The sequence below is a fragment of the Bacillus rossius genome, chromosome 1 (genome assembly GCF_032445375.1).
Source record: "Bacillus rossius redtenbacheri isolate Brsri chromosome 1, Brsri_v3, whole genome shotgun sequence".
In the NCBI taxonomy this organism is placed as follows: domain Eukaryota; kingdom Metazoa; phylum Arthropoda; class Insecta; order Phasmatodea; family Bacillidae; genus Bacillus; species Bacillus rossius.
In genome coordinates, this window is record NC_086330.1 from 32,869,506 (window position 1) to 32,896,636 (window position 27,131).

The following is a 27,131-nucleotide window of genomic DNA, read 5'->3' on the forward strand; positions in this document are numbered from 1 at the left end:
TAATTCCCTCCCTCTTTCCCCTTCTCATCTTCTTAAACGTTTCACCCTCTCCTCTTCCCCCACCACTCCTCCAATCCTTCCCCTACTCATATATCTCTCCTCTCCCAGGCGTTTCTCTGAACCGTGGTTGGCCGGCTTTCCCCTAACAAATTTCGAGACACGCGTCTGGCAAGAACGCGTGCCAAGATACGGGCGATACGTGAGGGAAAGGGCACAACCAGGGATGCCACTTATTCTCGGCCGATTTAGTTTCGAAGCAAGTAGATTGGCCGCCTGCCGAAACCAAGTTTGAACTTGCGTCGTAATGCTTTACTTAATGTTTCTGATGAAGAACATATAGCGTTGTGGAATGAAGATATGTTGTAGGGAGTGTGATTGGCGTTTGCTTACATTGACAACCTTATATGTACCTTGTATTAAAGCCTTAAAGTTAGACTTAAATTATCATTATTAAATTAATTTTAAAATTATATTTCCTTGTGTTGCTAAGATACGAGTTGGTTTTTGGAGGTTCCTTATTTGATGTGGCTGATATTCTCGGTTATGGGATTAGTATATGGAACCAAGAGCATGTTCAGGTACCAATCTGCACAACCTGTCGTGTCTGGTGAATGACAACAGTTAAATTCAGGTTAGACATATGGAATAAATTCCAAACGAGAGGAGAGTAGGTTAAGGTTGTTTTAAGCGATATCATATTTTACGATAAATATTTTGGTAAATATTAATAACTTACGTAGTTGGCTACACTCTCTGCAATTTATGACCGGAAGTGTTAACCAAATGGTGGAATAAAATAACTGAATAGTAGTAGCCTATGCTGGATTCATTGTAGACTTCAGTGTCTAAAAGCGCGCTACAAATTAATCTTGTTACTTATATTTTATTTTTTTGAAAGAGTTTTTTTTTTCAGAGTAATTTTTAGTCACGAAAAACGTGGTACAGATTTTTGAAAGCACTCAAGGGACTTACTTGCATTACACCTTTGTCAGGCTGCGCGCTAGTTCTGGAGCAATACCGCGCCAAAAGAACCAGCGATTTTCATTCTTATGTTGCCTGACCAACACGAACACACCCCTATCTAGTCTTAGCGTACGAGCGAATGTTTCCGTTCAGAGCTGATTCCGTTTGATCATCAACGACCGTAGCCGTTTCTCCCGTAGCCGACTGGTGAGGAAAGACTCGAGTCTTTCCAGTTCTGGCGTTGGCTACGCCACAAAATCTTTTGTGCGGCTGCCCCCCTGCCGAGTCGTAACATGATTGAACGACGCCAGGGCTACTCCGGCCAGCTGGTATATTTAGCCCGCGGGAGCGTGTCGCGGGTAGCGGGTAGCGGGTAGCGGGTAGCGGGTAGTGGGAGCCGGTGGCAGTTGGCCTGTCGGCGGGCGGCCACTCCGTCATCCGTGTCCAGGTTTACGGCCGGCCCCTGCTCTGCCAGGATTATGGCGCGACTGCCCCCCTCCCCCTTCTTCGCCACCACGCGCCATCTTGGTCAGCTCTTTTTCCTTGTAGCCGTGAGATCTGGCCTCACGCCTTTGACGAGTTTACAAATCACTCGCCAGAGAATATCCACCCTGCTCAGTCAGTGGCGTACCAGGGGGGTTGGGTTAGAGGAGATATGTATCCCCAACCCACCACCTCTGAATATTAAGGGGGGGGGGGGTGCAAAAAATATCGGTGACAGGCAGTGTGCTATTTTTTTTATGATGTAAGTTTAACTTGTTGCGACACACCTACAGTTTCAGTTACGTGAGAAATCGTTTCGCCGCCTACGGGTACTTGTGAAGTGGGTGTCTTAATGTTTTTTTTTTATTTTTTTAATATTGAATACATGTTTCGGGAACTCAGATCTGTTTACCGTCATCAGGCACAAGCCGACTGTTATCAAGTCAAGCGTTACAACGTTTTCGATTTGTTGTGACGATATTTACGATGTATCGGGATTTTCTATGTATAAATTTTTTTAAAGCGACGTATCGACACAATATCGACCCAGTCTCGAGGCACCGCAAAGGGGTTATCGCGGCGTGCGGTAGGTCAGCGAGCGTGAGCGATGGCGGGCTCTCACCGCCGCGCCTGGCTGGCCGCGCCGAGCGGGGACGAAGCCAGCGCGCCGCGCCTCATCGGTGGAAATAACCCGCGTGCGTCGGCGGCTCGGCGCTCGTCGACACTTCGCCCGCCAACCCTCCCTCCCTCCCTCCCTCCCTCCTTTTGTTCCTCCCCCGCACTCTTCTCACGCCATCTCGTGTTTTTGAAAGTGCTTTTGTTCATATTAAGTGTGCTTATTTTGAAGTTATGCTTCTAATGCGACTTCCAACAAGCTTGCGTTAAACGTTTAACGCTACCATGGAGAATTATTTGCATGCAGTTAAAAACTATTTTTTATTTATGCCAAATAAGTATAACTTCTCACGCGCGTACGTAAGTACACACACCCATTTTTTCTTTATCCAGCTTCTTTTTTGTTTTGTTTCTAATATACTTTTTTTAACATTGATAAAACCACCCTTTTCTTCTTTTGACTCGACTAGGGATCATATTTAAATAAAAAGTAAAGGTGCGCCTTTTTAAATATATAAATATATATATATATATATATATATATATATATATATATAGCTAATGACAACTTTCACATTCACAGTTTCATTGAATTTTGGTATATGCAAAGAATTAATAAAAAAAACAACCTTAATCTTTTTCATCTATTAGGGGATATATTTTTTTTAAAGATTTGTTAAATACTTACATTTTTGTTTTAAATTAAAATTTCTGGTATAGAACTTACCTTCCGTATAAGTCAATTCGTAGACATGTAATCAAACTGTAAAATATTACACCCCTCCCATTCTTTTTCCCTTTTTTAGGCTTTGCAAAAAAATACTTTCATTTTTTTTTTCATGTAAAATACGAAGGGAAATTCACAACTCCTTATTTTATGAATTAGGTAGAGGAGAAGGTCCAAAGAGGAGATAGGAGATATGTATCCCCAACCCACCACCTCTGAATATTAAGGGGGGGGGGGGGGGGCAAAAAATATCGGTGACAGGCAGTGTGCTATTTTTTTTGATGATGTAAGTTTAACTTGTTGCGACACACCTACAGTTTCATTTTGGTAATTACTGATTGATTTGTTCACTCAAAATGGATAATTTTGATGTCACTTACTTTTAAAAACTTTCCTGAAAAGGAAATTAAGGTTCCAAATGCAAAAAAAAAGAAGTTTTAGTTTTACAAAACCATGTTAAAAAAAAGTGTAAATATCTCTGTTTTTGAATGGTGGTCCAAATATGGGCTACTTTAAAAAAAACTAATTAATATATTATTAATTAATATCTAATAATACAGCAGATTTGTTCAATCACTTTATTAACAACTGTCTTATGAATTTACATTAAAAAAAATTATTAACCAGATTTTACTTACAAAAATCACATATATATACCTCTTTTTCCATTCCAGCACATTCGCAATGTGCCCAGCCTTCACACTTGTAGCACTGAATCCATATTTCCCCTCTAACATCATCTGAAAAGAGTCCATCACAGGAAATGAATATTGCATTGTCGTCACCAGGTTTATCCCCCAGAGGAACTGCTAACTGGTCACAGTCACTGTTGTCATCAATAGGAGGGTCCCTAAGGTCTTCTTCCGAGTCCGACTCCTCTGGCTGAGCTTTCATCCTTGGTCTTTTGGGTTGGCTTGGCGCTTTCGGCTTCTTTCTCTTTGCTTGAGTGCCTGATTCCACGCTCACGATTTTTCGACTGTAGTTCAAGGCTGTACGCTCCATACTTTCCTTCAGTTCTTCTTTGTAAGGAGATCCAGTTATGATGCAAGTCTTGGCACTCTTACGACCTCTATTGCTCTTTTTCTTTGCAACGATGGTTATCGGAGCTACTTCATACGGACTAACTAGTTTGGATGTTGAAGCTTGAGGGGTTGGTTTTTTATCCGGGGTGCTGAAATCTTAATGTTGATTTGTTAATGGTTGATCCATTTTGTGTGTAGTAGAAGGGTCAAGAAAATTGACAGAAGTTGCGGCAGAAAGTGGTGGGCTGCAAGTTTTATCAGCTTCCTGTGCAGCAGCCAAAAAATCACTTTCTGAGAAAATATGTTTATCAAGAGGGTATATCCCTGTGGTTCTGAAACCATTTACAGCAATCTCTCCAGTCTGAACTTTCAAATAGGCTTTGCCAAAGAGCTCCATTGTGTCATTTTGTGTGGCAGGGTGGTTAGAATGCCTTAACCATTTTCTAATTTCCTCACTGTAATGAGCCTTCAATGGACCCATGAAACTCTTGTCCAGTGGCTGGAGTTTATGGGTTGAGTTAGGAGGGAGGCACACAATGGTCACAAAGTTAGCCCTTGCCAAGTCAATTACTTCAATATTTCGCACATGGCTGTAATGCCCATCCAATACAAGAAGCACAGGGGACTGTTCAGTTGGTTTAATGTGTTCAATAAATAAAGACAGCCATTCGGTGAACAAATGAGTTTGTACCCAGCCAGATGGGTGGGCCCTTCCAATAGTTCCAGGAGGAGCACCTTTCATAAGTGTTGTGGCCATGTTCACCCTTGGGAAAATCACATAAGGAGGAATGAATATCCCGGAAGCACTCATGCATGCAATAACTGTGATAGCGCTACCTCTTTCAGCAGATGTCAAAACAGCCACTTGTTTTTTTACCTTGCCTTGAAATGACTAAAGGAATTTTACTCTGAACTATTGTCAAACCAGTTTCATCAATATTGAAAACTCTGTCTGGGGAAACTTAAATTTGTCATAGAGCTCTTCCAAAATATTGAAGAAGGCTTAAACATTTTCTTTGTTGAAGCCAAGGGCTCTAGCAAAAGAGGTTCCACACGGTTTTCGTAGAGACAAACAATCTCTGTGTGGTTTCATGAACAAATCCAGCCATGCCCTACCAGCTTCCACAGAATCTTTCCAGGGTGTTTCCAGGCCATTCCGAATGGCTAATTCAGAAGCCAAACGCCTCAAATCCTTAAGAGTGCATCCAAAAAAAGTTTTCTCCATGTCAAACAGGTAATCCACAATCTCAAGTTCCAACTCTTTCCCTAAGAAAGGTTTCCTTCCCAGCTTGACTTGAGCAGCTTGTGCAGGCTCAACATTTTTTTTACTCAAAGTTTGGAGAGTAGTTCTAGGAACATTGAAAGTTTTACTTGCCTTTAAAGTTCCCATCTTGCGTTCACGAACCGCTATGATGACTTCCATGTTGTGTGCGTCCCATTTCAACCTCGCGTTCTTTTTTTCATATTTGTCCTTCGTTCTGGGCATCCTAAACAGATTTAGAAAAAAAATAAAAATAACCTTCATCTTCTTACTTTGTGCTATAATTGTTTTGTTACGAACACCATTTTTTTTTAAAACACTAATTCATCTATATTTGCTCAGAATCGAAGTTAATATATTTAAATTAATTCAAGTAAATAATTTTTTTCCTTCAAATTAATTTAAAACTTTGCGATGACTGCATGGTCTAAAAACGGGCTACCATTGTTGGTCCAAAAACGGGCTAGCCTGATTTTAGACCATCAATGGTAGCCCGTTTTTAGACCATCTAGTACTTCAAGTTGACATTCCCGGCAGCCATCGAAAAACAAACAAATCAATCACAACAGTAGCTCTACAAGAAGCTCAGTTCATCTACTTAGAGGTGAGGTTGAAGTCATATACTTAACTGAATAACTAAGAAAGAGAGAAATTTAATTTCACCTACCTAGAAAAGTTTTGAGTTCCTCAAAAGTAGGTTTTCTGACAAAACAATTCGCGACCAACGACGTGGGTCAAGGGCAGCTGCCATTTGCTCACTACTCTTCTGCCAAATCTTACTGTTCCTTTTGGTGCCATTCCCGCGCATGCGCACAACTCCCTTCCCCCACTTTCAGCTAGTAGCCTGTATTTAGACCCTAGCCCGTTTTTGGACCTTCTCTTCTAATATCCGTTGCCCTAATTATTCCAAACTTATACTTTTTTTTAACCTCGTGGAGAAAATTGAAGAGTAATAAGCTTAATTAATATTGAATTTAGGTTGGCCTATATAATGCCAAATTTATCATCTCCTGCTTTAGTGGACTCCAATGTTAGGTAATCTTTTATAAAACTAAACTTACGCCCATTTCACTTTGATAAAAACGGAAATTCAAAAATGCTAATAATACATAACCAGAGTCCAACCATTCTCTTTACTAAACAAAAGTTAGCAATGTATGATTTTTTTTTTAAGTTTCAAATGATTATCGTTTATACACAATACGATTAGCTACGGTGATTAAAATTCTTACTACAAAACGAAACTTTTTTATTTCGTTAACGATGGAATTTTTTCTAACGATTATAGCCTAGTGTTTAAATGAGATAAAGAGATTACCAAAAAAAAAAAAAAGTGCCATCGAAAACTGTTCAGTTGTTTTGGCTTGGTACTGATACAGACAGACAAAAATTTTCAACTATATAAATGTGCGCTATAAACAGTGTAAATCATTTCATAATTTCTGTGCATGTAGGCTTTTTTTTTACCCCGAAAATTGGTTTTTGGTAAGTGGCGTAAGTTCGTTGTGACGGAGGGTAGTAGGTTGAGGGTTTTTAAACCGATTTTATTGCTATACACACATTCGCCCAGGACGGAGATCGAATCCGTGACCCCAGACGTGAGTTCAAATACTACTCTCCCTCCCCACCACCAAGCACGAATTTGCTTGTCACGGCCCTAAACCTCCAGGCTTTCGGTTTTCATTGGGGTCGTGGAAAATTTCTAAAGAAAGGCTTGTTGAACCCCTGTGTGGTTATCGCGACTAAAGTGGCCTTGATTTATAGTTTTAAACTCACGTTGTTATAAGTTACTTTAATCTCGTAGGTATTCGGTCCGGGAGAAGGGGGGGGGGGGGGGGGTGTTTAATTATTTTTACCTGAACAGGGGCCTAAACTGTTCAGTTCCTTGGTCGGTTATTCATGTTAATTGGGTGAAACTAGGTAGTGTTTGGCGGCAAGTTATTTGATTCTTTTATTTCGTTAATGATGTTGCAGGAATCTTTAATGAGGTGATCTTTTTTCTGAGGCCATACTTGTTCTTCATCGGGGGAAAAAAATAGCGATAAATACTTTTTCTAAAATCTTTTTTTTTTTTATATTTTTAGCTGAGAGAAAAATGAATATGTAAAACTAGACTATATTCCTGCGACACAGTCGATATGCTCGCGGTAGTTGAACTTCCTCGTGTTGAAACGACCCGGAAGTAGTGACGACGTGATTCAAGAGCTGACGCTGACTTGAAACAGCGGTCTGACGTCTTGAAACGAAAATAGAGCTCTTGGAAGTTATTTCTGGTTTTACGACATACTTAGGAAAGATGTTTGCGTACCGAATAGTCCCAGGACTGGCTGGCTGGCTTCCCGACCTCTTGGGGTATTTATTGCCTTTTCGTGTCTTATAGTGCAGTTTTTTTCCCTCAGATATATTTCACTACTTAAAGACTGAATATTATTTTTTGTTGCAAACATTGTTGCCAAATAGCTTTTTGTAAAAAAAGGCAGGCAAGTACCCTTAATTAAAATTATGTTTGGCTAATTACACCACGGTTACTCACTAAACGTTAATTGTCCGTGGTTCCACAATTGTTGACGAACAAAATTTTAACTCAATAAGAACTATTTTAAAAACATTTATTTGTATAAATCTATAATTACAAGATGGTGGGTTACAATGTATGTAATATTATCGTTATTCACAGTGCAAAAGGCCATTTGTCTAAAAGCTGCATACGAAATATTGCTGTTATAACAGTCAGGTACAAAAACATAAACATTTTGACGTCTGGTCATACCTTTTACATATTGGATCGGCTGACGACATAAAATATTTTGCTAATTGGTAGGAATCACAAGATGCTACACAATTGTAATAATGAAAACAAAAATGAACCTGTAGTGACGATATCACTACAGGTTCAAGCTTGCCAAACAACTGGCACAAATTATATTCCACGCGCACATTTTCACAGTTTCTTTGAGACCCCTTCCGTCTCCCCACATCATCGACGAACGTTCATTTTGTGTCCAACTCGATGATAACGTGATGCTGATCATGAATTTCCAACCGAAATGTAGAAGCAAACAGTTTCAGTGGCTGTTGTTCTACTTCATATTGCTGAAGCTGGTACTTAACTTCGGATGTTGCAATTATAAGTAAATAATTTCCCTGTATTACTAAATACATTCTATGGCGAGAGAGAAAGAGAAGAGAACGAGAAGAGAGAGGATGTGTGTTGTATTCTCAGGCCGGCAGTTCGGGTAAACATATGTTCCCAGTGGTTTCCTGATATCACTCAAGGTGAACGCTGGAATAGTTTCTCACCATAGGCCACGGCCGATTCGTTCCTCAGTATCACTGATCGCCCATCGAGTGTTTCCGTCTCTTATCGCCTAAGTTGTTGACGGGAATTAAGGCTTGATCTCACGTGATACGTTGGATTTTACATATTATAGTCATTACTAGGTGTTATTTAGGGCTAAAACTGAATTTTTAACACGATACCGCCCTTGCATTTGTCGTTCTGTCACTAGTATTTTCAACAGATATTCACCAAGTGTTATATGAAAACTTGTGCAAACTTTTACATCCATTATATTACACTAAGTGAATATTTGTTAAAAATATATATATATATTTATTGTAGAACAAAAAATGCAAGGAAAGTTCTTGTTATAATTTCAGTTTTAGCCCTAAAATAATAGTAAAAATTTGAAGACTAAAAATTCAACATGGCGTGTAAGACCGAGCAATAAAACTCAATTGAGTAAGGTAAACAAAATTTATCCGAAATTTTACTTGAGATTTAGCGGCTAATACTAATGCAGGGTGGCCACTCACCGGGAAAACCGGGAAAACCGGGATTTATCAGGGAAATCACGTTGATCGGGAATTATCAGGGAAATGTCAGGGAATTTTTTTAATAACCGGGAATTTTTTGTGTCATGTATATTTCCCTGCCAACCATTACGGATTTTCCGTAATTATTACGGATTTAACACAATATCACGGAATTACGGAACATCGCTGGTTTATTACGGAAACGAGGCTTTGTGCTGCTGGGTAACGGAAAAAAAATTCCGTTTCTGGTGTGCGTGTTTCGTGAACGCAGTTCGAATACATCACGTGGTTGCGCAGATAACGGAACTGATAAATGTGCGCATGTACTGTCGAAATAAGTAGATTAATTGTTGTGTTTTGTAATAGAAATGGTACGGTATTACGTCCGTTGTACGATACAACTAGTACATATTCTCGGACTTTTCGTCTGTTAGCTACTTACATCACGATAATTTTTGTACGGTACTTTGGCTAACCTGTCTTGTGTTATTTACTTTCTTGAAAGCCATTTTTTCCATCAAAGTGTTTTTGTCGTGTGTACAGACGTGAAACCTTTTTATGTTGTTCGATAGTGTTGTGTTCTTCAGTGCCGGTTGTAGAAATGGAGCGTGTGACAGAACAATGTGTATCTGGGTCAAAAAAAAAAAGAACGTTATTCTTCAGAACTTTCGACCAAACTATGGCCATGCTTGTCATCTTCAAATGTTTTGGAACGCCACGCTTTTTGTAATGTATGCACGTGTGACTTTTCGATTGCGCATGGTGGAAGGGATGACTGAGGACGGCATATTGAATCAAAGAAACATGCAGAACATTTTAAAGCCGTGACGAGCAATAAATCTATATCGTCGTTTTTCGCTACATCTGAAGAAACGAAAGTAACAAACGCAGAGTTATTGTTTACAAGTTTTTTGGTAGAACACAATTTACCGATAGCAGTAGCCGATCATTCGGATAATTTGTATAGAGCTATGTTTCCGGACTCAAAAATTGCACAGAAATACAGCTGTGCGAGAGCAAAAACATCTGCTTTAGTGGAGTATATGGCTGGTGAAACTAAATTGAAACTGTTGAATCTTTAGTAAGTGGACCATTTGCTTTAGCTACAGATGGGAGTACTGATTGTAATGCAGTGAAGATTTATCAATTAGTTGTTTCACAACTAGAAATGTTACACTTCAAAAATGAATTAAAGAACAGTTATCAAAAGTTGTGTGAAAAAATGTTTGAGCACTCGCCACTGAATTACCCCTTTACATAAAACAAAACACAGACTGCATGTCATTTAACGGGACGCTATAATGTAAAGTGACATATTTAAAATGTATTTGTTATTTAACGAACTTCCGTATGTATATAATGAAGAAAATACAGCAGGGTGCTAAAATATGAGTAATCTCTTTCTATAATATATTTTTCATCAAAAGTATGTTTTTTTTTGTAATTGTAAATATCAGGGAAATTTTGAATTTTTAATCAGGGAAATCAGGGAAAAATCAGGGAATATTTTTGGTGACTGTGAGTGGCCACCATGTAATGAATGTTGGTCTACCTGACGCTACCTACTTACATACGAGTAATTGAATGAATGGAGGACAAGTCGTATACGTAGAGTTCATTCAAAACAATGATGGACGAAGCGGTGTGGAAGGAGAAGGGACGGAACGTATTGGTGTGAGGAAACGGAAGCACCCCGAAAAAAGACCATCTGCTCACGTCATTGTCCGCCTTGGTGGTAGGCGAGTGATCTACGATCCATCGAACTTACACACTTAAAAAAAAAAAAAAAAAAAAAAGAAAGAGAGAGAGAGAGGCTTGTGGCCGTCACTTGTGTCAGAAGTGACTCTTCACACTTCAGCCATTTAATACAACCATAAAACAAAACATTCACTAATTCACTTGAAACCACCAAACACCAAATAATAAAGTACACAATAGATGTTCACAATGAAAAGAAACATGGCGTCGAAAAACCTGCAAAGATAATTACAGTCGTCTCCCTCTCCGCCATCGATCGCCCCACTCCCGGATGTTGCCCTTTTCGTTAGGTTGTGATGAGTCAATCTCCCCGACTTACCCTACCGTCGGTAAAGAAGTTTCACTTCAAAAACTACACTGTTCTAACAGGCTACCAGACTAGGACCCCGCACAGGCAGAGTTCAGCCTTCCGATCGGCCCGAACAAGCAAGACTGACGTGTGTGAGGCTGCGGGCCGGCTCATCGTCGGGACTGTAGTGCTGTGGTAACTCCCGCAATGGCGCCTGTCGGGCGGAACTGACGTGTGTGGGGCTGCCGGCCGGCTCATCGTCGGGACTGTAGTGCTGTGGTAACTCCCACAGTGGCGCCTGTCGGGCGGAACTGACGTGTGTGGGGCTGCCGGCCGGCTCATCGTCGGGACTGTAGTGCTGTTGTAACTCCCGCAGTGGCGCCTGTCGGGCGGAACTGACGTGTGTGGGGCTGCCGGCCGGCTCATCGTCGGGACTGTAGTGCTGTGGTAACTCCCGCAGTGGCGCCTGTCGGGCGGAACTGACGTGTGTGGGGCTGCCGGCCGGCTCATCGTCGGGACTGTAGTGCTGTGGTAACTCCCACAGTGGCGCCTGTCGGGCGGAACTGACGTGTGTGGGGCTGCCAGCCGGCTCATCGTCGGGACTGTAGTGCTGTGGTAACTCCCACAGTGGCGCCTGTCGGGCGGAACTGACGTGTGTGAGGCTGCGGGCCGGCTCATCGTCGGGACTGTAGTGCTGTGGTAACTCCCGCAGTGGCGCCTGTCGGGCGGAACTGACGTGTGTGAGGCTGCGGGCCGGCTCATCGTCGGGACTGTAGTGCTGTGGTAACTCCCGCAGTGGCGCCTGTCGGGCGGAACTGACGTGTGTGGGGCTGCCGGCCGGCTCATCGTCGGGACTGTAGTGCTGTGGTAACTCCCGCAGTGGCGCCTGTCGGGCGGAACTGACGTGTGTGAGGCTGCGGGCCGGCTCATCGTCGGGACTGTAGTGCTGTGGTAACTCCCGCAGTGGCGCCTGTCGGGCGGAACTGACGTGTGTGAGGCTGCGGGCCGGCTCATCGTCGGGACTGTAGTGCTGTGGTAACTCCCGCAGTGGCGCCTGTCGGGCGGAACTGACGTGTGTGAGGCTGCGGGCCGGCTCATCGTCGGGACTGTAGTGCTGTGGTAACTCCCGCAGTGGCGCCTGTCGGGCGGAACTGACGTGTGTGGGGCTGCCGGCCGGCTCATCGTCGGGACTGTAGTGCTGTGGTAACTCCCGCAGTGGCGCCTGTCGGGCGGAACTGACGTGTGTGAGGCTGCGGGCCGGCTCATCGTCGGGACTGTAGTGCTGTGGTAACTCCCGCAGTGGCGCCTGTCGGGCGGAACTGACGTGTGTGAGGCTGCGGGCCGGCTCATCGTCGGGACTGTAGTGCTGTGGTAACTCCCGCAGTGGCGCCTGTCGGGCGGAACTGACGTGTGTGAGGCTGCGGGCCGGCTCATCGTCGGGACTGTAGTGCTGTGGTAACTCCCGCAGTGGCGCCTGTCGGGCGGAACTGACGTGTGTGGGGCTGCCGGCCGGCTCATCGTCGGGACTGTAGTGCTGTGGTTACTCCCGCAGTTGCGCCTGTCGGGCGGAACTGACGTGTGTGAGGCTGCGGGCCGGCTCATCGTCGGGACTGTAGTGCTGTGGTAACTCCCACAGTGGCGCCTGTCGGGCGGAACTGACGTGTGTGGGGCTGCCGGCCGGCTCATCGTCGGGACTGTAGTGCTCGCAGTGGCGCCTGTCGGGCGGAACTGACGTGTGTGAGGCTGCGGGCCGGCTCATCGTCGGGACTGTAGTGCTGTGGTAACTCCCACAGTGGCGCCTGTCGGGCGGAACTGACGTGTGTGAGGCTGCGGGCCGGCTCATCGTCGGGACTGTAGTGCTGTGGTAACTCCCGCAGTGGCGCCTGTCGGGCGGAACTGACGTGTGTGGGGCTGCCGGCCGGCTCATCGTCGGGACTGTAGTGCTGTGGTAACTCCCGCAGTGGCGCCTGTCGGGCGGAACTGACGTGTGTGAGGCTGCGGGCCGGCTCATCGTCGGGACTGTAGTGCTGTGGTAACTCCCGCAGTGGCGCCTGTCGGGCGGAACTGACGTGTGTGAGGCTGCGGGCCGGCTCATCGTCGGGACTGTAGTGCTGTGGTAACTCCCGCAGTGGCGCCTGTCGGGCGGAACTGACGTGTGTGAGGCTGCGGGCCGGCTCATCGTCGGGACTGTAGTGCTGTGGTAACTCCCGCAGTGGCGCCTGTCGGGCGGAACTGACGTGTGTGGGGCTGCCGGCCGGCTCATCGTCGGGACTGTAGTGCTGTGGTAACTCCCGCAGTGGCGCCTGTCGGGCGGAACTGACGTGTGTGAGGCTGCGGGCCGGCTCATCGTCGGGACTGTAGTGCTGTGGTAACTCCCGCAGTGGCGCCTGTCGGGCGGAACTGACGTGTGTGAGGCTGCGGGCCGGCTCATCGTCGGGACTGTAGTGCTGTGGTAACTCCCACAGTGGCGCCTGTCGGGCGGAACTGACGTGTGTGGGGCTGCCGGCCGGCTCATCGTCGGGACTGTAGTGCTGTGGTTACTCCCGCAGTGGCGCCTGTCGGGCGGAACTGACGTGTGTGAGGCTGCGGGCCGGCTCATCGTCGGGACTGTAGTGCTGTGGTAACTCCCGCAGTGGCGCCTGTCGGGCGGAACTGACGTGTGTGGGGCTGCCGGCCGGCTCATCGTCGGGACTGTAGTGCTGTGGTAACTCCCGCAGTGGCGCCTGTCGGGCGGAACTGACGTGTGTGAGGCTGCGGGCCGGCTCATCGTCGGGACTGTAGTGCTGTGGTAACTCCCACAGTGGCGCCTGTCGGGCGGAACTGACGTGTGTGAGGCTGCGGGCCGGCTCATCGTCGGGACTGTAGTGCTGTGGTAACTCCCGCAGTGGCGCCTGTCGGGCGGAACTGACGTGTGTGAGGCTGCGGGCCGGCTCATCGTCGGGACTGTAGTGCTGTGGTAACTCCCACAGTGGCGCCTGTCGGGCGGAACTGACGTGTGTGGGGGATGGCCGATCCGTCGGCCGGGCTTTCATCCAGTTCATATACGTGCAAAGAGAGACATCGTCGCACGGTGGACTTGATGATCGTGAACTGTCTGTCCGAACTGAAGGTGTGTGGGGGAGAACCTCCCGCCCCCAAGGGGTGGATGGGAGTCAGCTTACAGATACTCTTGAGCCAGAGCCTTGAAACACACTTGACACACACACCAAGAGGGCAATTTCCCTCCACCCTGTTCATCTCGTGCATCGCACAATGCCATCAGGAGCTCCAGAACAGGGCTTCGCATGATTTCCAGTCCGATTCATCCTCCATAATCCCGTTCAGGCATGCTCAACTGGGCCCCCCCTTAGCTCTTCAACAAACAAGTGAAGAACCAGGTAACCTTTCGGTCGGGACACCGAAATCCCCATCAGACTGCGTCAAATGCGGGTAGGGATGATCGAAGCGCCAGTTTTCCCTGATCACGACAGGCCCCAACGTTTTCTTCCCCAGTTCTCCAGCCGAACTGAAGGCCGAACTGCGCGCGTGTGTGTGGGGGCCCCCTGAGCTTGCGTGATGAGCGATGTGTTCGCGCGAGTCGGTGTCTTCAGCGGGAGGTAGCGGGGAGCCGGGGAGCTCGTGACGTATCGTCCCAGCGGAGCGCTTCCCAGAATCCTCCTCGCGGTATCGCGCTGGACCACATCTCGTCTCGAAGGAGCGCCCGCTGGCCTCCACAGTGGCCCTCTTTGGCTGTCGGGGCTGCCGGGTCGTCGGTGCCTCGTCACCGCCGCGTGTCCGGCGGCTGCCTGACCAGGGCTCAGAGCTCACAGTACTCTGGTGCACAGTAGCGGCGCATTTCTAGCGAAGATATTTGCCGTGTAATTTATTTTCTCAAAAATTTAACAAAACGTTATACTGCTGGTGTGTATCCAATACAGATAAAATTACCAGGAGATTTTAATTTAAACCTTTTGGCGCGTACAATTAGAACGCACAATCTGGTATCATTTGGAAAAGTGTTTAAAAGGTGATAAACTTACTGGCTGTAATATTTATTTACGTTGCAGACCAATTACAAGTTGCCCACCGTTATGCTTCGTGTTGGTACGTGGCACACAAGGCTCGATAATGATACAAGTACCTTGATAAATCACTCCTAGGTGCTCCTGAGCACTCTTGTCGGGTGCCCGGTTTGGCGCAGGTCTCCTTGCAAGGCACTACCACAGAGTATATAAGTGAACCAGAGACGAAATAGAGGCGCGGTCTCTTTGATCTTGGCGAACTCGACAGCAGACAGTCGAAAATTTGGCAACCATGTTTGTGGCGTGTGCGCTGCTTATAAACACATGTTGAATGCTACGTTTTCCTGAAGTATGGATCATTATTCCGTAAAATTTCTACTCGACACATAATAATATTCAATTTGCCATTTAGGTTTAATGCGTGGACCATACGTAACGAATGCATTCATTTACGATTCATGCGTAGATTGGCTAGTGGTGAAGTATTATGAGACGGTGATTTTTTGTTGTGTTAGAGCGTGTTTAATTAAGTGACGAGCCTATTTGTCCGTGTGTGACGGCGTGTTTGCATAGGCAACTTACGAAATATTTTATTTGCGTGAAATCAGAGGTTATACAGCACACAATCCATGACCATATCTGCATACAAGAAAAAATAATGGGAAGACCTATATCAAAGTAAAGCATGGAAAGTATTAGGCCTAGTTCTAGGACAGTAGGTAGTCAACCTGTTGCAATAAATTCAAATTATATAGTAAATATCAGGAATAGCTTCTCGTGAAAAAGTCTTGAAAAACAAACCCCTGTTTTTACTAAAGAACTAACTTAATCTCATTTGGGTGAAAGTTCCGTATTGCGTATCCAAGTTAACCCTGTGGTCCTGATGGTACGATTCTGATGGCACGGTCTTGTACAGCTGACCCTGTGGTACATGATGCTTTTTTTTTTTTTTTTAGCAGTGGGAGAGACACGTAGCGTTGAGGCGCAGCGCGAAACCTGATGTAATTTATCTTACAAATAATTTATTTTTTATATCAGCTTTCGCGCTGTAAAATGCGTCGGCGCTACGCTCATCCCCACTGCTAAAAAAAAGAATCATGTACCACAGGTTCAGTTGTACAGGATCATGCCATCAGGATCATGCCATCAGGATCAAAGGTATATCTGGATACACCTGGATACGCAATACGGAACATTTACCCTCATTTGTTAAGTATAAGGTTAGATTACATTGGGATAAGGTTTATTAGGTTACAATTATGTTTGGTTAGGTTTACCTTAGGTTAGGTAACAACTGATTATGTTTCAATGTTATGAAATCATTACTCAACACTATATGTACCCACATGAAAAAAGTACATATACCTAAATGAAAATTTTAGCCCATCACTTATGTTTTAAAGCACTCTGATGGTTTTACTAGAAAACTTATAGGTCTATTAGCAGCCATTTTATTTTAACACGCTAGGCCAATTTTAATTGCGATAATTCCTATATTCGTTTACTGCATAAGTTAACAAACCCACATTACACTCTAAAATATTACTGATAATTAAGATAACAAATAGAAGAAGGAAAGTAACAGCCACATTTTGCAAGTTGTGGAATCAACATTGCAGAACTTATAGGTACTAGGTTGACACGTTATTTTTACTTACAGTATTTCATCTATAGGAAATCTGAAGAAGCTTCTTTTTTCAGGTTGACCACTGTTGTTTGAACAGTTTGGTGCCGAGCACCAAGTGGCTCCAAAACGTTTTCGAAACTCATTCATTTTCATAAAACTGATCTCTGCAGCATCCCAAAGTTTAAAACGCTATACCAACGCCAGAATTATACTTGCCACAAAAATGGCGGCTAGCCTACGATGTGTCAACACGGCGAGTTCGGGTGTGCACAGCTGATTTCGCCTCTGGTTCTTATCTCCTCTGTGGTACTACGGTCGTTCGTAGCGAGCTGGGGAGGGCGAGCAGCCAGACTTGCAAACATTCACACTTCAGTGCCCCCCCCCCCCCCCTCCTCATGTTCTTTAAAGACGTGTGTAGCGCCCACCGAGTAACGAAACTTGTGCTGTTCAGGCTCAGGCAATTTTCACAGACAAATAGGGTATTCGGAACCGTAACCGATTTTCAGAACCGGGATCTTTCGGTACTAGTCTTCAACGGAACCGAGAATTCCCGGTACTTTCGGTACTCGGTTCTTGGAAAAATTACAAAGAGCGAAGCTTCGTTAAAATTGTGTACTTACTAATTTCCTTAACACAATTCACAAAAATGTTGGGTATTACTATTTACGCACAAGGTCTACAGTTAATAAAAATAAATATAGTTTAAAAAACTAAAGAAACATGCTTTTAAAGATTATCAAACTAAAAAGTAAAAAATAATTTTAAAATTAAATTTATGACAATAGTATATAAGCAATACTAGTATAAATGAGAAAAAAGCTTGAGGCGCTTTGTGCCATATTTTTTGAATACTAAGCGCCCCATGCTTTTTTCTCATTTATACTAGTATTGCTTATATACTATTGTCATAAATTTAATTTTAAAATTATTTTTTACTTTTTACTTTGATAATCTTTAAAGGCACGTTTCTTTAGTTTTTTAAACTATATTTATTTTTAACTTTTTAGTTTGATATTCTTTAAAAGCATGTTTTTTAGTTTTTTAAACTATATTTATTTTTAACTTTTTAGTTTGATATTCTTTAAAAGCATGTTTTTTTAGTTTTTTAAACTATATTTATGTATAATTATCATAGGGAAATGAGTTACCGACACTACCTATTACCATCTGAGATAACTATTTGGAGTTGCAACGTCACAAAGAAATGGTAAAGTCTCTCCGAATCATTTACAGTTAGATGTATGGATATAATCTTAGAATTTACCGGGAAAAAAAAAATACTTTTTTTTTTCGGCGTGGCCGGGAGAAGAACCCACGATCGCTGGATCCGTAAGCTGACTTCATCAGAAGTCGCGCGCCTTAGACCGCTCGGCTAACGAACGTAATGAAATGGGTGGGACATTTTACTGTGATGAGTCACTCACTCTTAGTCGAAAGAGTTACAGACGGACAGACAAACATACAGGTGAAGCTAATATAAAGCATGTAAAAATGTAACGCTTCTTCGTTAGCCATCGTGAACTCGTATTGGGTTTAGCAGAGAAAAAAAAAAGAACACAGCCTTCCATCTCATTTTCAATTCAAGTTTGTTCTAACCGCCCTCTTGCTTGCTTACCTTCAGTCCAGATCGATAATTTACCATAAACGCACCGCCCAGTCCAGGTGCATACACTCCCAGTTAGGTTCGTGTTGACTCAGCCCGAGTTACGTCCACCTCAAACATTAAATATAAACAAGACAATAGTCACACCCACTCTCGAGTGTGTATTGTGCGTCATGCCAACTGTTAGGATGTGAACATGGTGCATATACTATTCATTTGACCTTTTACTTAAAAAATTAGCAGGGGCATGTATGTGTCGCGAAAAGATTCCGAGACCAGCTGAAAGTTCCAACAAAATGGAATCGTTTGTGTCACGTGTTTGGGTGAGTTTCTTTCAGGTAGGGGAGAGTTGGGTAAAACAGGGTAGTTGGGTAGAACGGGGTACCACTGTTATTTTCCGTACACGTGCTGCTATCTGTGTGTACGTTTGGTAAGTTACTCCTCTACACGTCGTCACTAGAGTGAGGTAGTATGAAGTGTCGCACAATATTCTTTCGTGCGTAATAATGGAAATTACAAATTTATGATGTTTCACTAAAATGTTTAGCGTGTATTGGCTATACAATATTTAATCAGTGGTTGCAGATATATTTTATGGTAAGTTGTATTCAAGTAAAGTATTATATTTGCTATGTTGTGCCATAGTAACCGATGAAATTGACGGGTGTTAAGATTTTCTGTTTTCGTTTTTGCTTGAGAACCTGCATGTAGGGTAAAACAGGGTACACAGGTAATGGGTAAAACGGGGTAGTACCCCGTCTGCCCAATCAGTTTCCTGTTTTAACCATCTTTTCGATCAATTGTGCAAATGACTTTTAAAATTAAAAATAGTATTTTTATGCACACTAAATGTTATACAGAGTTACCTACAGTACATTTATACAGTCACCCAAAAGACAACTACTGACCGAGCTAACTCCAGGCCTTCAGAAACGAGAGTAAATGACACTGTTGGTGATATTCCATTGACTGCTGCAACAACTGACCGAGCTAATTCCAGGCCTTCAGAACCGAGTGGAAATGACACTGTCGGTGATATTCCACTGACTGCTGCAACAACTGACCGAGCTAACTCCAGGCCTTCAGAACCGAGTGGAAATGACAGTGTTGGTAATATTCCTGGGACATCTGGTTTGGTATCTTCACCAACTGAATCTCGTTTAGGCCTATCTTATAAAAACAATCGAAGTGCTTCATCAAACAGTAGCTTCACAATCCACCGACTACAGTGATGCCGATTCCCCATGCCAAAAGAATTCCTGCAGAAGGAAGAGGACGACGAAGTGGCAAGGCAGCTGTGCTGACCGACTCGCCATATAAGAACGAACTAATTATTATTCAGTCAGCTTCACCAAAATCTTTAAAAAGGAAAAATGCTGGTGTGTCTAAATCTCAAAACAGTTCTAAAAAACATATGAATAAAGAAGACAGCAACAAATCCATACCAACAGTAACTTTGCGTGTGTCTGATGATGATGACGTTCCTTGCATGTATTGCGCTGAACAGTTCTCCACTTCAAAATCAGCCGAAAGTTGGGTGCAATGCTTAAAGTGTCATTCTTGGAGCCATGAAGGATGTGCTGGTATAGACACAGATGACTGTAGGCCATGTGAATGTGATTTCTGCCAGTTTGGAATATAGACTCTGGCCTTATTTTGTGTTCTGACGGGCCTACTAAGCCATATTAGGCTAATTAAACAATCATATGTTTTGTCAGATATTTGGGTTAACCGCATATGCAAGGTTGTATTATACATAATTAGATTATGCTATTAGACTAACCACTTCCTCAAAACTAACAGTGATGTGTTATTGTTGTTCAAACAATGTTTGTGATTTTCCGCAATCCAATGTTTTTGTGAAGTTTTACTGCAAATATAGAGGAACATGTAAGGTGAAGGCTTATAAATGAATTTTTTTTCTTAATTCTCATATTTTTACTGACAATTGTATTTATTTGTCACACTACATGTTGTTCAGAATTTTTTATAATGCACATATTTAATCATTTAAAAATCTGCTTTCTGTACCCCGTTTTACCCAACCAGTTGGGTAAAACAGGGTAGTGTGCATACATTCAAATAATGAAAAATCTCTGCAATAATAATATTTCAGAAGACACGGTACTAGTTGCAGAATTAAACTCACATTATAATCTACGCATGCTAATGGTTTCATACATATACCGCAATATTAAAACAATAAATTTAAGCGATTTATACTAAGTACCCCGTTATACCCTACTCTCCCCTACTTGTCGTTTTGTTTCAACACCAGTCACAGTAATTCAGTGCGGAAGCAAACGCGTCCTTAAGGCTCGGTCAAATAATGCAACGACTTCTCGTATACGTATACGTATACGGATACCTTGTTACAGTCTAATAGGCACTCAGAATTTTTTTCGCGAAAAATGTCTGCCTCTACAAATTAGGGACCATACCATGAATTCATGAGAAATTTTCCATAAAATGGTGTAGGGCAGGGGTCGGCAGTCCGCGGCTCGCGAGCCGCGTGCGACTCTTTTCGTAGCATTGTACGGCTCTACAACTCACTGAGCTGCAAAACAAATACCTAAAATAGAGAAAATCATATTTGGTACGTGGATAATCTTCTTGAAACCTATAGATTCTCTTCAATGAATCAAATAAAAAAATTAATTAAGTAGTAAAATAACAGACAACTTAGAATCATGACTAAAATGGAAAATAAGTAGTTACCTGCTAGATATAGCTAAGCTTTCGAAAGAGATGAAAGTTCACCGTTCCAACTTACAAGGGGAGGGCACATTAGGTGCTTTTTGATTTTAATAATTAATTAAAATAATTGAGGTTTTTTTGTTTTGTCAGTAGAGCTCTACTAATGACTTATCATTTTTTTACATGTGCCTGTTTTTTTTTACTTCTGAGTAACCTTTATTTTTAAGACTTTATGTTGTATTTGTGGATAAAAGTGTTGATTTTATCTCTTTTTAATCGTCTTAAAATTCCACGTGGAAACAGAAAATACATGTTGTGACTCTCTAAAAATTTGGAGAATATCTCTATTGAATATTTGGATATCTCACTCAAAAGTCTGCCTACCCTGGTATAGGTTAATAGCATATGTTTAGGAATGTTACTGAAAACATAAGTTCTGAGTGCAGAGACGACATGCGTTGATGGGACGATAGAAAGTTTGTAATTGGTATTCCTTCGTTTTAAAAGTTGTGCATAAAGGTGACACGGAAACCGATGTAGCACATGGAAATCATGAAAATATTAATTCATACACATTTGAGTAATGGCTGTAAGGCTATTGCTGTGCTTTTGACAGTTGCAGCCTATGTGCATTAATTTAGTTTCCCTTTCGTATCATGTATTTTGTAGGCTATATAGATAATGGGTGGTAGTAGAGAGCCGAAGATATCGCCTTACCGCTTACCGCATCTACTAAAATGGGTTAGGTTGATGTACCCCTGGAAGCGAATAAACACACATTCTTTCCCTTTCCATTTTGATCATAAGTATTCCACTAAAGCCATGCTTTGTCAATCAATAAAGACGTTTTCGATGGAATTGATAGACGTTATTTTGTATCATCTGTTTTTTGACCTAATAATTTTATATTTCATGTTAAGTTCTGCTGTTAAAGTTCAGGTGATAGCTGGATGCTTAGCTAATTTTATGATTCTAGAATTTCTGAAAGTCAAAAGGAAAATAATATTCTTTTTCTTATAAAAATATAATAAGTACATAATAAGTACAAAATATAATAAGTACAAAATCATTAGTGAAAATTATGGCATGTCTACAACCGTGACTTTACTGTAGAAAAGTCTTCAAGCATGATATTGTATACTTTGCATTAAATGAGTGACCTATGAGAAACGCGCACGGTTGATACAGGCTGCTTGCCTGCCTAATGGCGTGTGAGCTGGACCCTCTCCAATGGAGTGTTGGTCACCGGTCAATTTATTCTTTTGGAAGCCCTGCAGAGTTTCTTCTATTTTCAAGTGCTGTAGCCTTTCGTCACATGTAGGTACTAACTTTTACACGAACCTAGTACTCACTATCCAAGTCCTTTTAGACTTCTTTTTACCACGCTTTTATTAGCTTGACCTGTATGCATGCATGAATGGACTATGCAATATAATCTTTCCATTCAGTTTTTTATCCACTTTTCGACGTCCGAATGTGTTGAAATTTTGCATACATATAAGGAAATTCTGACAATGCAATATTTTGATAACTTAAGACCTTATAGTTAAGTGGGAAGGGGGGGGGGGGTCAGAGGGTCACAGACCCCAATTTCGAGCTATGGGTAATAACCATGCTTTTTGTGTATCCTTGAGGTCGAGGCAGGGTGAGCATTTGCCCCTGGGTCAACTGTGCCCCTACGGGGGAGGAGGTTAAAGACCCAAAATTTGAAAATTTTAAAAATTAATGCTTTTTTTTTCAATTTGCAGTGTTTCTGAACAAAAAGGTCGGGTCATGGTGGAAAATTGCCCGAAAATATATTCTTTTCGATTTAGTGTGTTTTTGAGGTCGGGTTATGGTGAAAAATGTGCCCGGGGTTCGTTAATGGCGATATGAGTACTAAACCTGAAATTATCTGGCCACTCTTCCGGCGTGATCAAGTGTATGATAACGTACATTCCATCAGTCCGTATTGATTTCGACACAGATGGTGCACATATAATTAATCCAATATAGCCATACAGTTTCCAGCGAAATACAACTATGGTACTGATAAAAGGCGAATTTTACCATTAATACTGAGTTGGGCTCTACCGTGCATAAAATACAAGGCTGCGCTGTAGATTATGCAGTTGTTTAATTGGGATCGCGTCTCTTTACTGCCGAACAGGCTTATGTAGCTCTTAGGGCCGGTTTCACCAACAGGGATAATGCTATTTTATCGAGATAAAGTTCAAAAATATCTCGATGTTCTAGTTGTTGTGTTTCATCACACACTTTATCTCGATTTTCTGATATTATCGAGATAGAATACTTAAACCTCGGAATTTGGTGGATAAAGTGAGAATATCTGGATAAAGATGTAAAAATAAACAAACACATCACAGCATGCATTATATTTTTGGAGGAAATATGGCTCGGGCGATGTATAATTTAATTCTTGAGGACAGTGATGATGAAGAACATTTTCGCGAACGTCGGCCACGATGGATTCAGGAAAGAAGCGATTATTTTGAATTGTATGACGAGGATGATTTCAAGATTCACTTTCGTCTTTCTAAACAATCGGCTATGTTTGTACTTGAACATATTGAAAACCAACTAGAGTTCCCTTCTGACAGGTAGGTTTATTTGATTCTAAACATCCATTTAAATTTTCTAATTAAATCTAGATTACTAACAGTATTTATTTTTACTTTTAGGAACATGTCAGTTTCACCCATGAATCAACTTCTTGCAACACTTCGTTTTTATGCAACGGGATGTAACCAGCTGTCTGTTGGGGACTACGTTGGTTGTAGTAAACCCACAGCACACAGAATAATCCACAGGGTTAGTTGCGCAATCGCTGCTCTTCGGCCTCAATTCATAAGATTTCCTGAGACCAGAGAAGAAATTCATTCGGCCCAAATGAAATTTTATCAGATTGCAAAATTTCCCAGGGCTATTGGTGCAATGGATTGCACCCATGTCAGAATACAGTCACCAGGTTTGTTAAGAATATCATTGAGCATAGGTTCAAAGTGAATGATATGTCAAGGCATATTGTTAATACAGAAAATATTTTTTTTCAGGAGGAGAAAATGCAGAGTTGTACAGAAATAGAAAAGGGTACTTTTCTATCAATATTCAAGCCATTTGTGACCCAAATGTGGAATTCAAAGATATTGTTGCCAGATGGCCTGGATCCACACACGATAGTACAGTCTTTAATAACAGTAATAGAAGAGCATTCTTTGAAAGAGGAGCATATGGAGATTCGGTATTGCTTGTGGATTCAGGCTATGGTTGTAACAAATATCTAATGTCTCCATTGAACAATCCCACAAGTCGTCAGGAACATCTTTACAACGAATCGCAAATACGATCTAGGAATCCAGTAGAACGAATGTTTGGATGCTGGAAACGGCGCTTTCCAGTCTTAGCTTTAGGACTGAAAGTCAGCCTAGAGAATGCTTTCCCAATCATTGTGGCAACTGCAGTGCTGCATAATATTTTGATACGAGCCGGCGAAGAAATTCCACCAGATGATCCTAACATTATTTGTGAAAAACCGTGGACTGAACTGCTGGAGGAAGGTTACATTAGGGATCAAGAAGGAAATGTGGAGAGAAGGGCCAGATATGATGTAGTGAGACGGTCATTAATTGAGAACTATTTCAGAAGGTAAGAACAAATAATATTAAATTTATCCGATTGCATATACAAACTCCTATCATATTTAATAATTTTTGTTGTCTCAGTTTGTTGTAGATGGCCTCGAGAAAAAATCATCAACAAATTCGTGAAGATGTTGCAGCAAGGATCAAGGGACAAAAACTGTAAAATGGTTTTATGTATAATTGTTATTAGTCAAATAATTAGTAATGCTACAAATATCAAATATATATATAGATAATGATTTTCAATACAACTAGGTTTCATTACAAATATACGAAATCAGATGCTTTGAAATGCTCATTGTAAATAGAGTTACAAAGAAAAATTGTATACAAATTACATAAAACATAAAATTATAAACCATCCAATTCTTTCTTTAGTTTTTTAATCTGTAGAGTCATAAATTCAGTCTGTAGCTTTTCATGATTCAGCCTTTCTTGTTCTTGTTGCAATCTCACTTGACGCAGTTCTTTCATAGCTTCATTTTCTTCTGTTGCATATTTCTTACATAATTCAATTAGTTCAATTTTAGCTTTATGGAGGGCACTTATTTCATTGTTCTTGCTGGACTGCAATTTTGGCCGCCGTCTCTGAGTCCAGGAAGACTTCCCCGCGATGTTTGGCAACTGACACTCAAGGACTGATTTTGCAACATTGTTACTATTATCGGGAATATGGTCTCTTGAAGTACTTTCACAGTTGCCTTGCTCAGTGCTTACCATAACCGTTTCTTTGACACAAGGGAATATCACTGGTGAAACTGATGATGTTGAACTGGCATTATTTTGTGGTACAAGAGCAGGACATATGGGGCCTCTGAGCATTGAGGGAGTGTAGTGGGACCAGTCTCCATTAAGAAGTGTCTGCTGAAAAAAAAAAAAGAAGACACTGTTATGTGAAAAATGTAAACATTCATCGTACTGTTAAGTTTCTTTGTTACGTTAATGTTATTAACATTTTAAACTGCTTTGTAATGTCTGCTACTTTACACTAGTTTGAGTCTCCAGGGTAGCAATGTCCACCATCGAACCTATTTCCAGCTCTACGACTGCATTTTCTTCTGTGTTGTTTGATTCACCTGGAACAATACTATTCTGGTTAGTTCACATGTGATGTTATAAGCACAACAACTTAACGGTTTAACAAAATAATACATATAGGTCTAACATTTCCAATGTTCGACCAAATATGAGACTTCTTTTATGTAAGAATGAAACTGATCAAAATTATTTTAATCAATCATCTACATCATTTACTACACAGAAAAATGTACTGAAGGAGAAGGCTATGAAAAACCATTACTTTGTAGGAATACTGTACTTACTTATGCATTGTAATGTATTGACCATTACTGCATCTGAGTCTGAGTCAAAGATATTATTGTGTCCTTTAACTACAGGTTTTATTAAAGTATATACGCGGCCCAAAATAGGGTCATTTGTACACTTTGTGGGGGGTCCTCCACCTGAAAAAAACAATGTATTCAATTTAATTAAATTAATTGTCAATGTACATTGCCATTTGTAAAAATATATTAAACCACTTCCTTTCACTTTGTATAGTAAGTCACAAAATAAAATGTTACATTTTGTAATACAAGTTGAAAATATTTTTATACAAAACATACCTGTCCCAGTTACCATCTGAACTTTTTCGTCTGCATACTGTTTCCGTGTCGTCTTCTTCAGATTTTCCCAAACAGATTTCAGGTTATCTGCAGACCTGTGATGGACTCCTGACACACAGTTGAAACTACTTGCAATAATTTGCCACTGTTTCAATTTGTTCTGTTGTGTTACTGCATCCGTGCGCTTATTTTCAATTATGTTAAAATGTTCTGTCACCAAATCTAACAAAACAATTTTTTCTTCTGGTGATAAATTCTTATTTCGTGGTTTTTTGGCGGAACAAGTGTTTTCTTTAGCTTCCATTATCTTTATTATCGCTACACGACTTGAATAACAACAAACCTACTCGCGATATTTGTTTACTTTTCTTCCGAACATCGAGATTTCAAAAAGAAAATCGGGATTTTATAATGAATATCGAGATATTATTATCTCGATTATCTGGGAAGAGGATAAGTCGTGGTGAAACGGACACAAGATCATCGCGATTAAAATTCAAGTTTAACTTTTTATCTCGATAAAAATATCTCGATTTTCCATTAAGTTTATCTCTGTTGGTGAAACCGGCCCTTAGTCGAAAGAGTTACAGACGGACAGACAGAGTTACAGACGGACAGACAAACATACAGGTGAAGCTAATATAAAGCATGTAAAAAAGCCTTTTTATTTTTTTGAAAAATTAGTAATACCGTGGAAATTGTCATATCGCATATAAACATGATAGGCAATGGTGCAGTTTCAGCTGCAATTAAAGAAAAGCGACAAAGAAGTCGAAATCTTTCGCCACATAAGAAGACAGTTTTATTAGATCAGGTAACGGAACACTTCTCTGTGATTGAAAATCGTCGTACAGATGCTGTCACACAAAGCAGGAGAAAGAATGGGAGATTATTGCGGCCGAATTCAATTCCATTTGCAATCATTACCATCGAATGCCAGACCAGCTGAAATCGTCGTGGGAGAAACTGACGAGAAAAATACATGCCGACAACCTAATTGAAA

General features: G+C 41.8%; 2 protein-coding genes across 11 annotated transcripts in view; one reads left to right on the plus strand and one right to left on the minus strand.

Moving 5' to 3' along the window:
- The window catches only part of LOC134534093 (paxillin-like), a 243,802-nt gene that overhangs the window by 190,299 nt on the left and 26,372 nt on the right, over positions 1-27,131 (plus strand). The gene's annotated exons all lie outside the window — the stretch shown is intronic.
- Positions 23,033-26,692, minus strand: LOC134534128 (uncharacterized). 2 transcript variants are annotated; one of them, XM_063372235.1, is made up of 4 exons: positions 26,129-26,692; positions 25,826-25,966; positions 25,491-25,579; positions 23,033-25,364 (listed from the first exon to the last, which is right to left on the minus strand). In XM_063372235.1, the coding sequence occupies exons 1-4, from the start codon at positions 26,430-26,432 to the stop codon at positions 24,855-24,857; spliced, it is 1,044 nt and encodes a 347-aa protein (XP_063228305.1). In that variant the 5' UTR covers positions 26,433-26,692; the 3' UTR covers positions 23,033-24,854. The 2 variants fall into 2 exon arrangements, with proteins under 2 accessions (XP_063228305.1, XP_063228298.1); XM_063372228.1 differs by having other exon boundaries at positions 25,826-26,692.

Bases quoted from the DNA above. Each gene is read 5' to 3' on its own strand.
- LOC134534128 (XM_063372228.1), bottom strand. From the start codon at position 26,432: ATGGAAGCTAAAGAAAACACTTGTTCCGCCAAAAAACCACGAAATAAG. The intron at 25,580-25,825 runs GTAAGTACAGTA...GTATTGTTCCAG, and splicing joins CAATACATTACAATGCATAA to GTGAATCAAACAACACAGAA. The intron at 25,365-25,490 runs GTAAAGTAGCAG...TTTTTTCAGCAG, and splicing joins CCCTGGAGACTCAAACTAGT to ACACTTCTTAATGGAGACTG.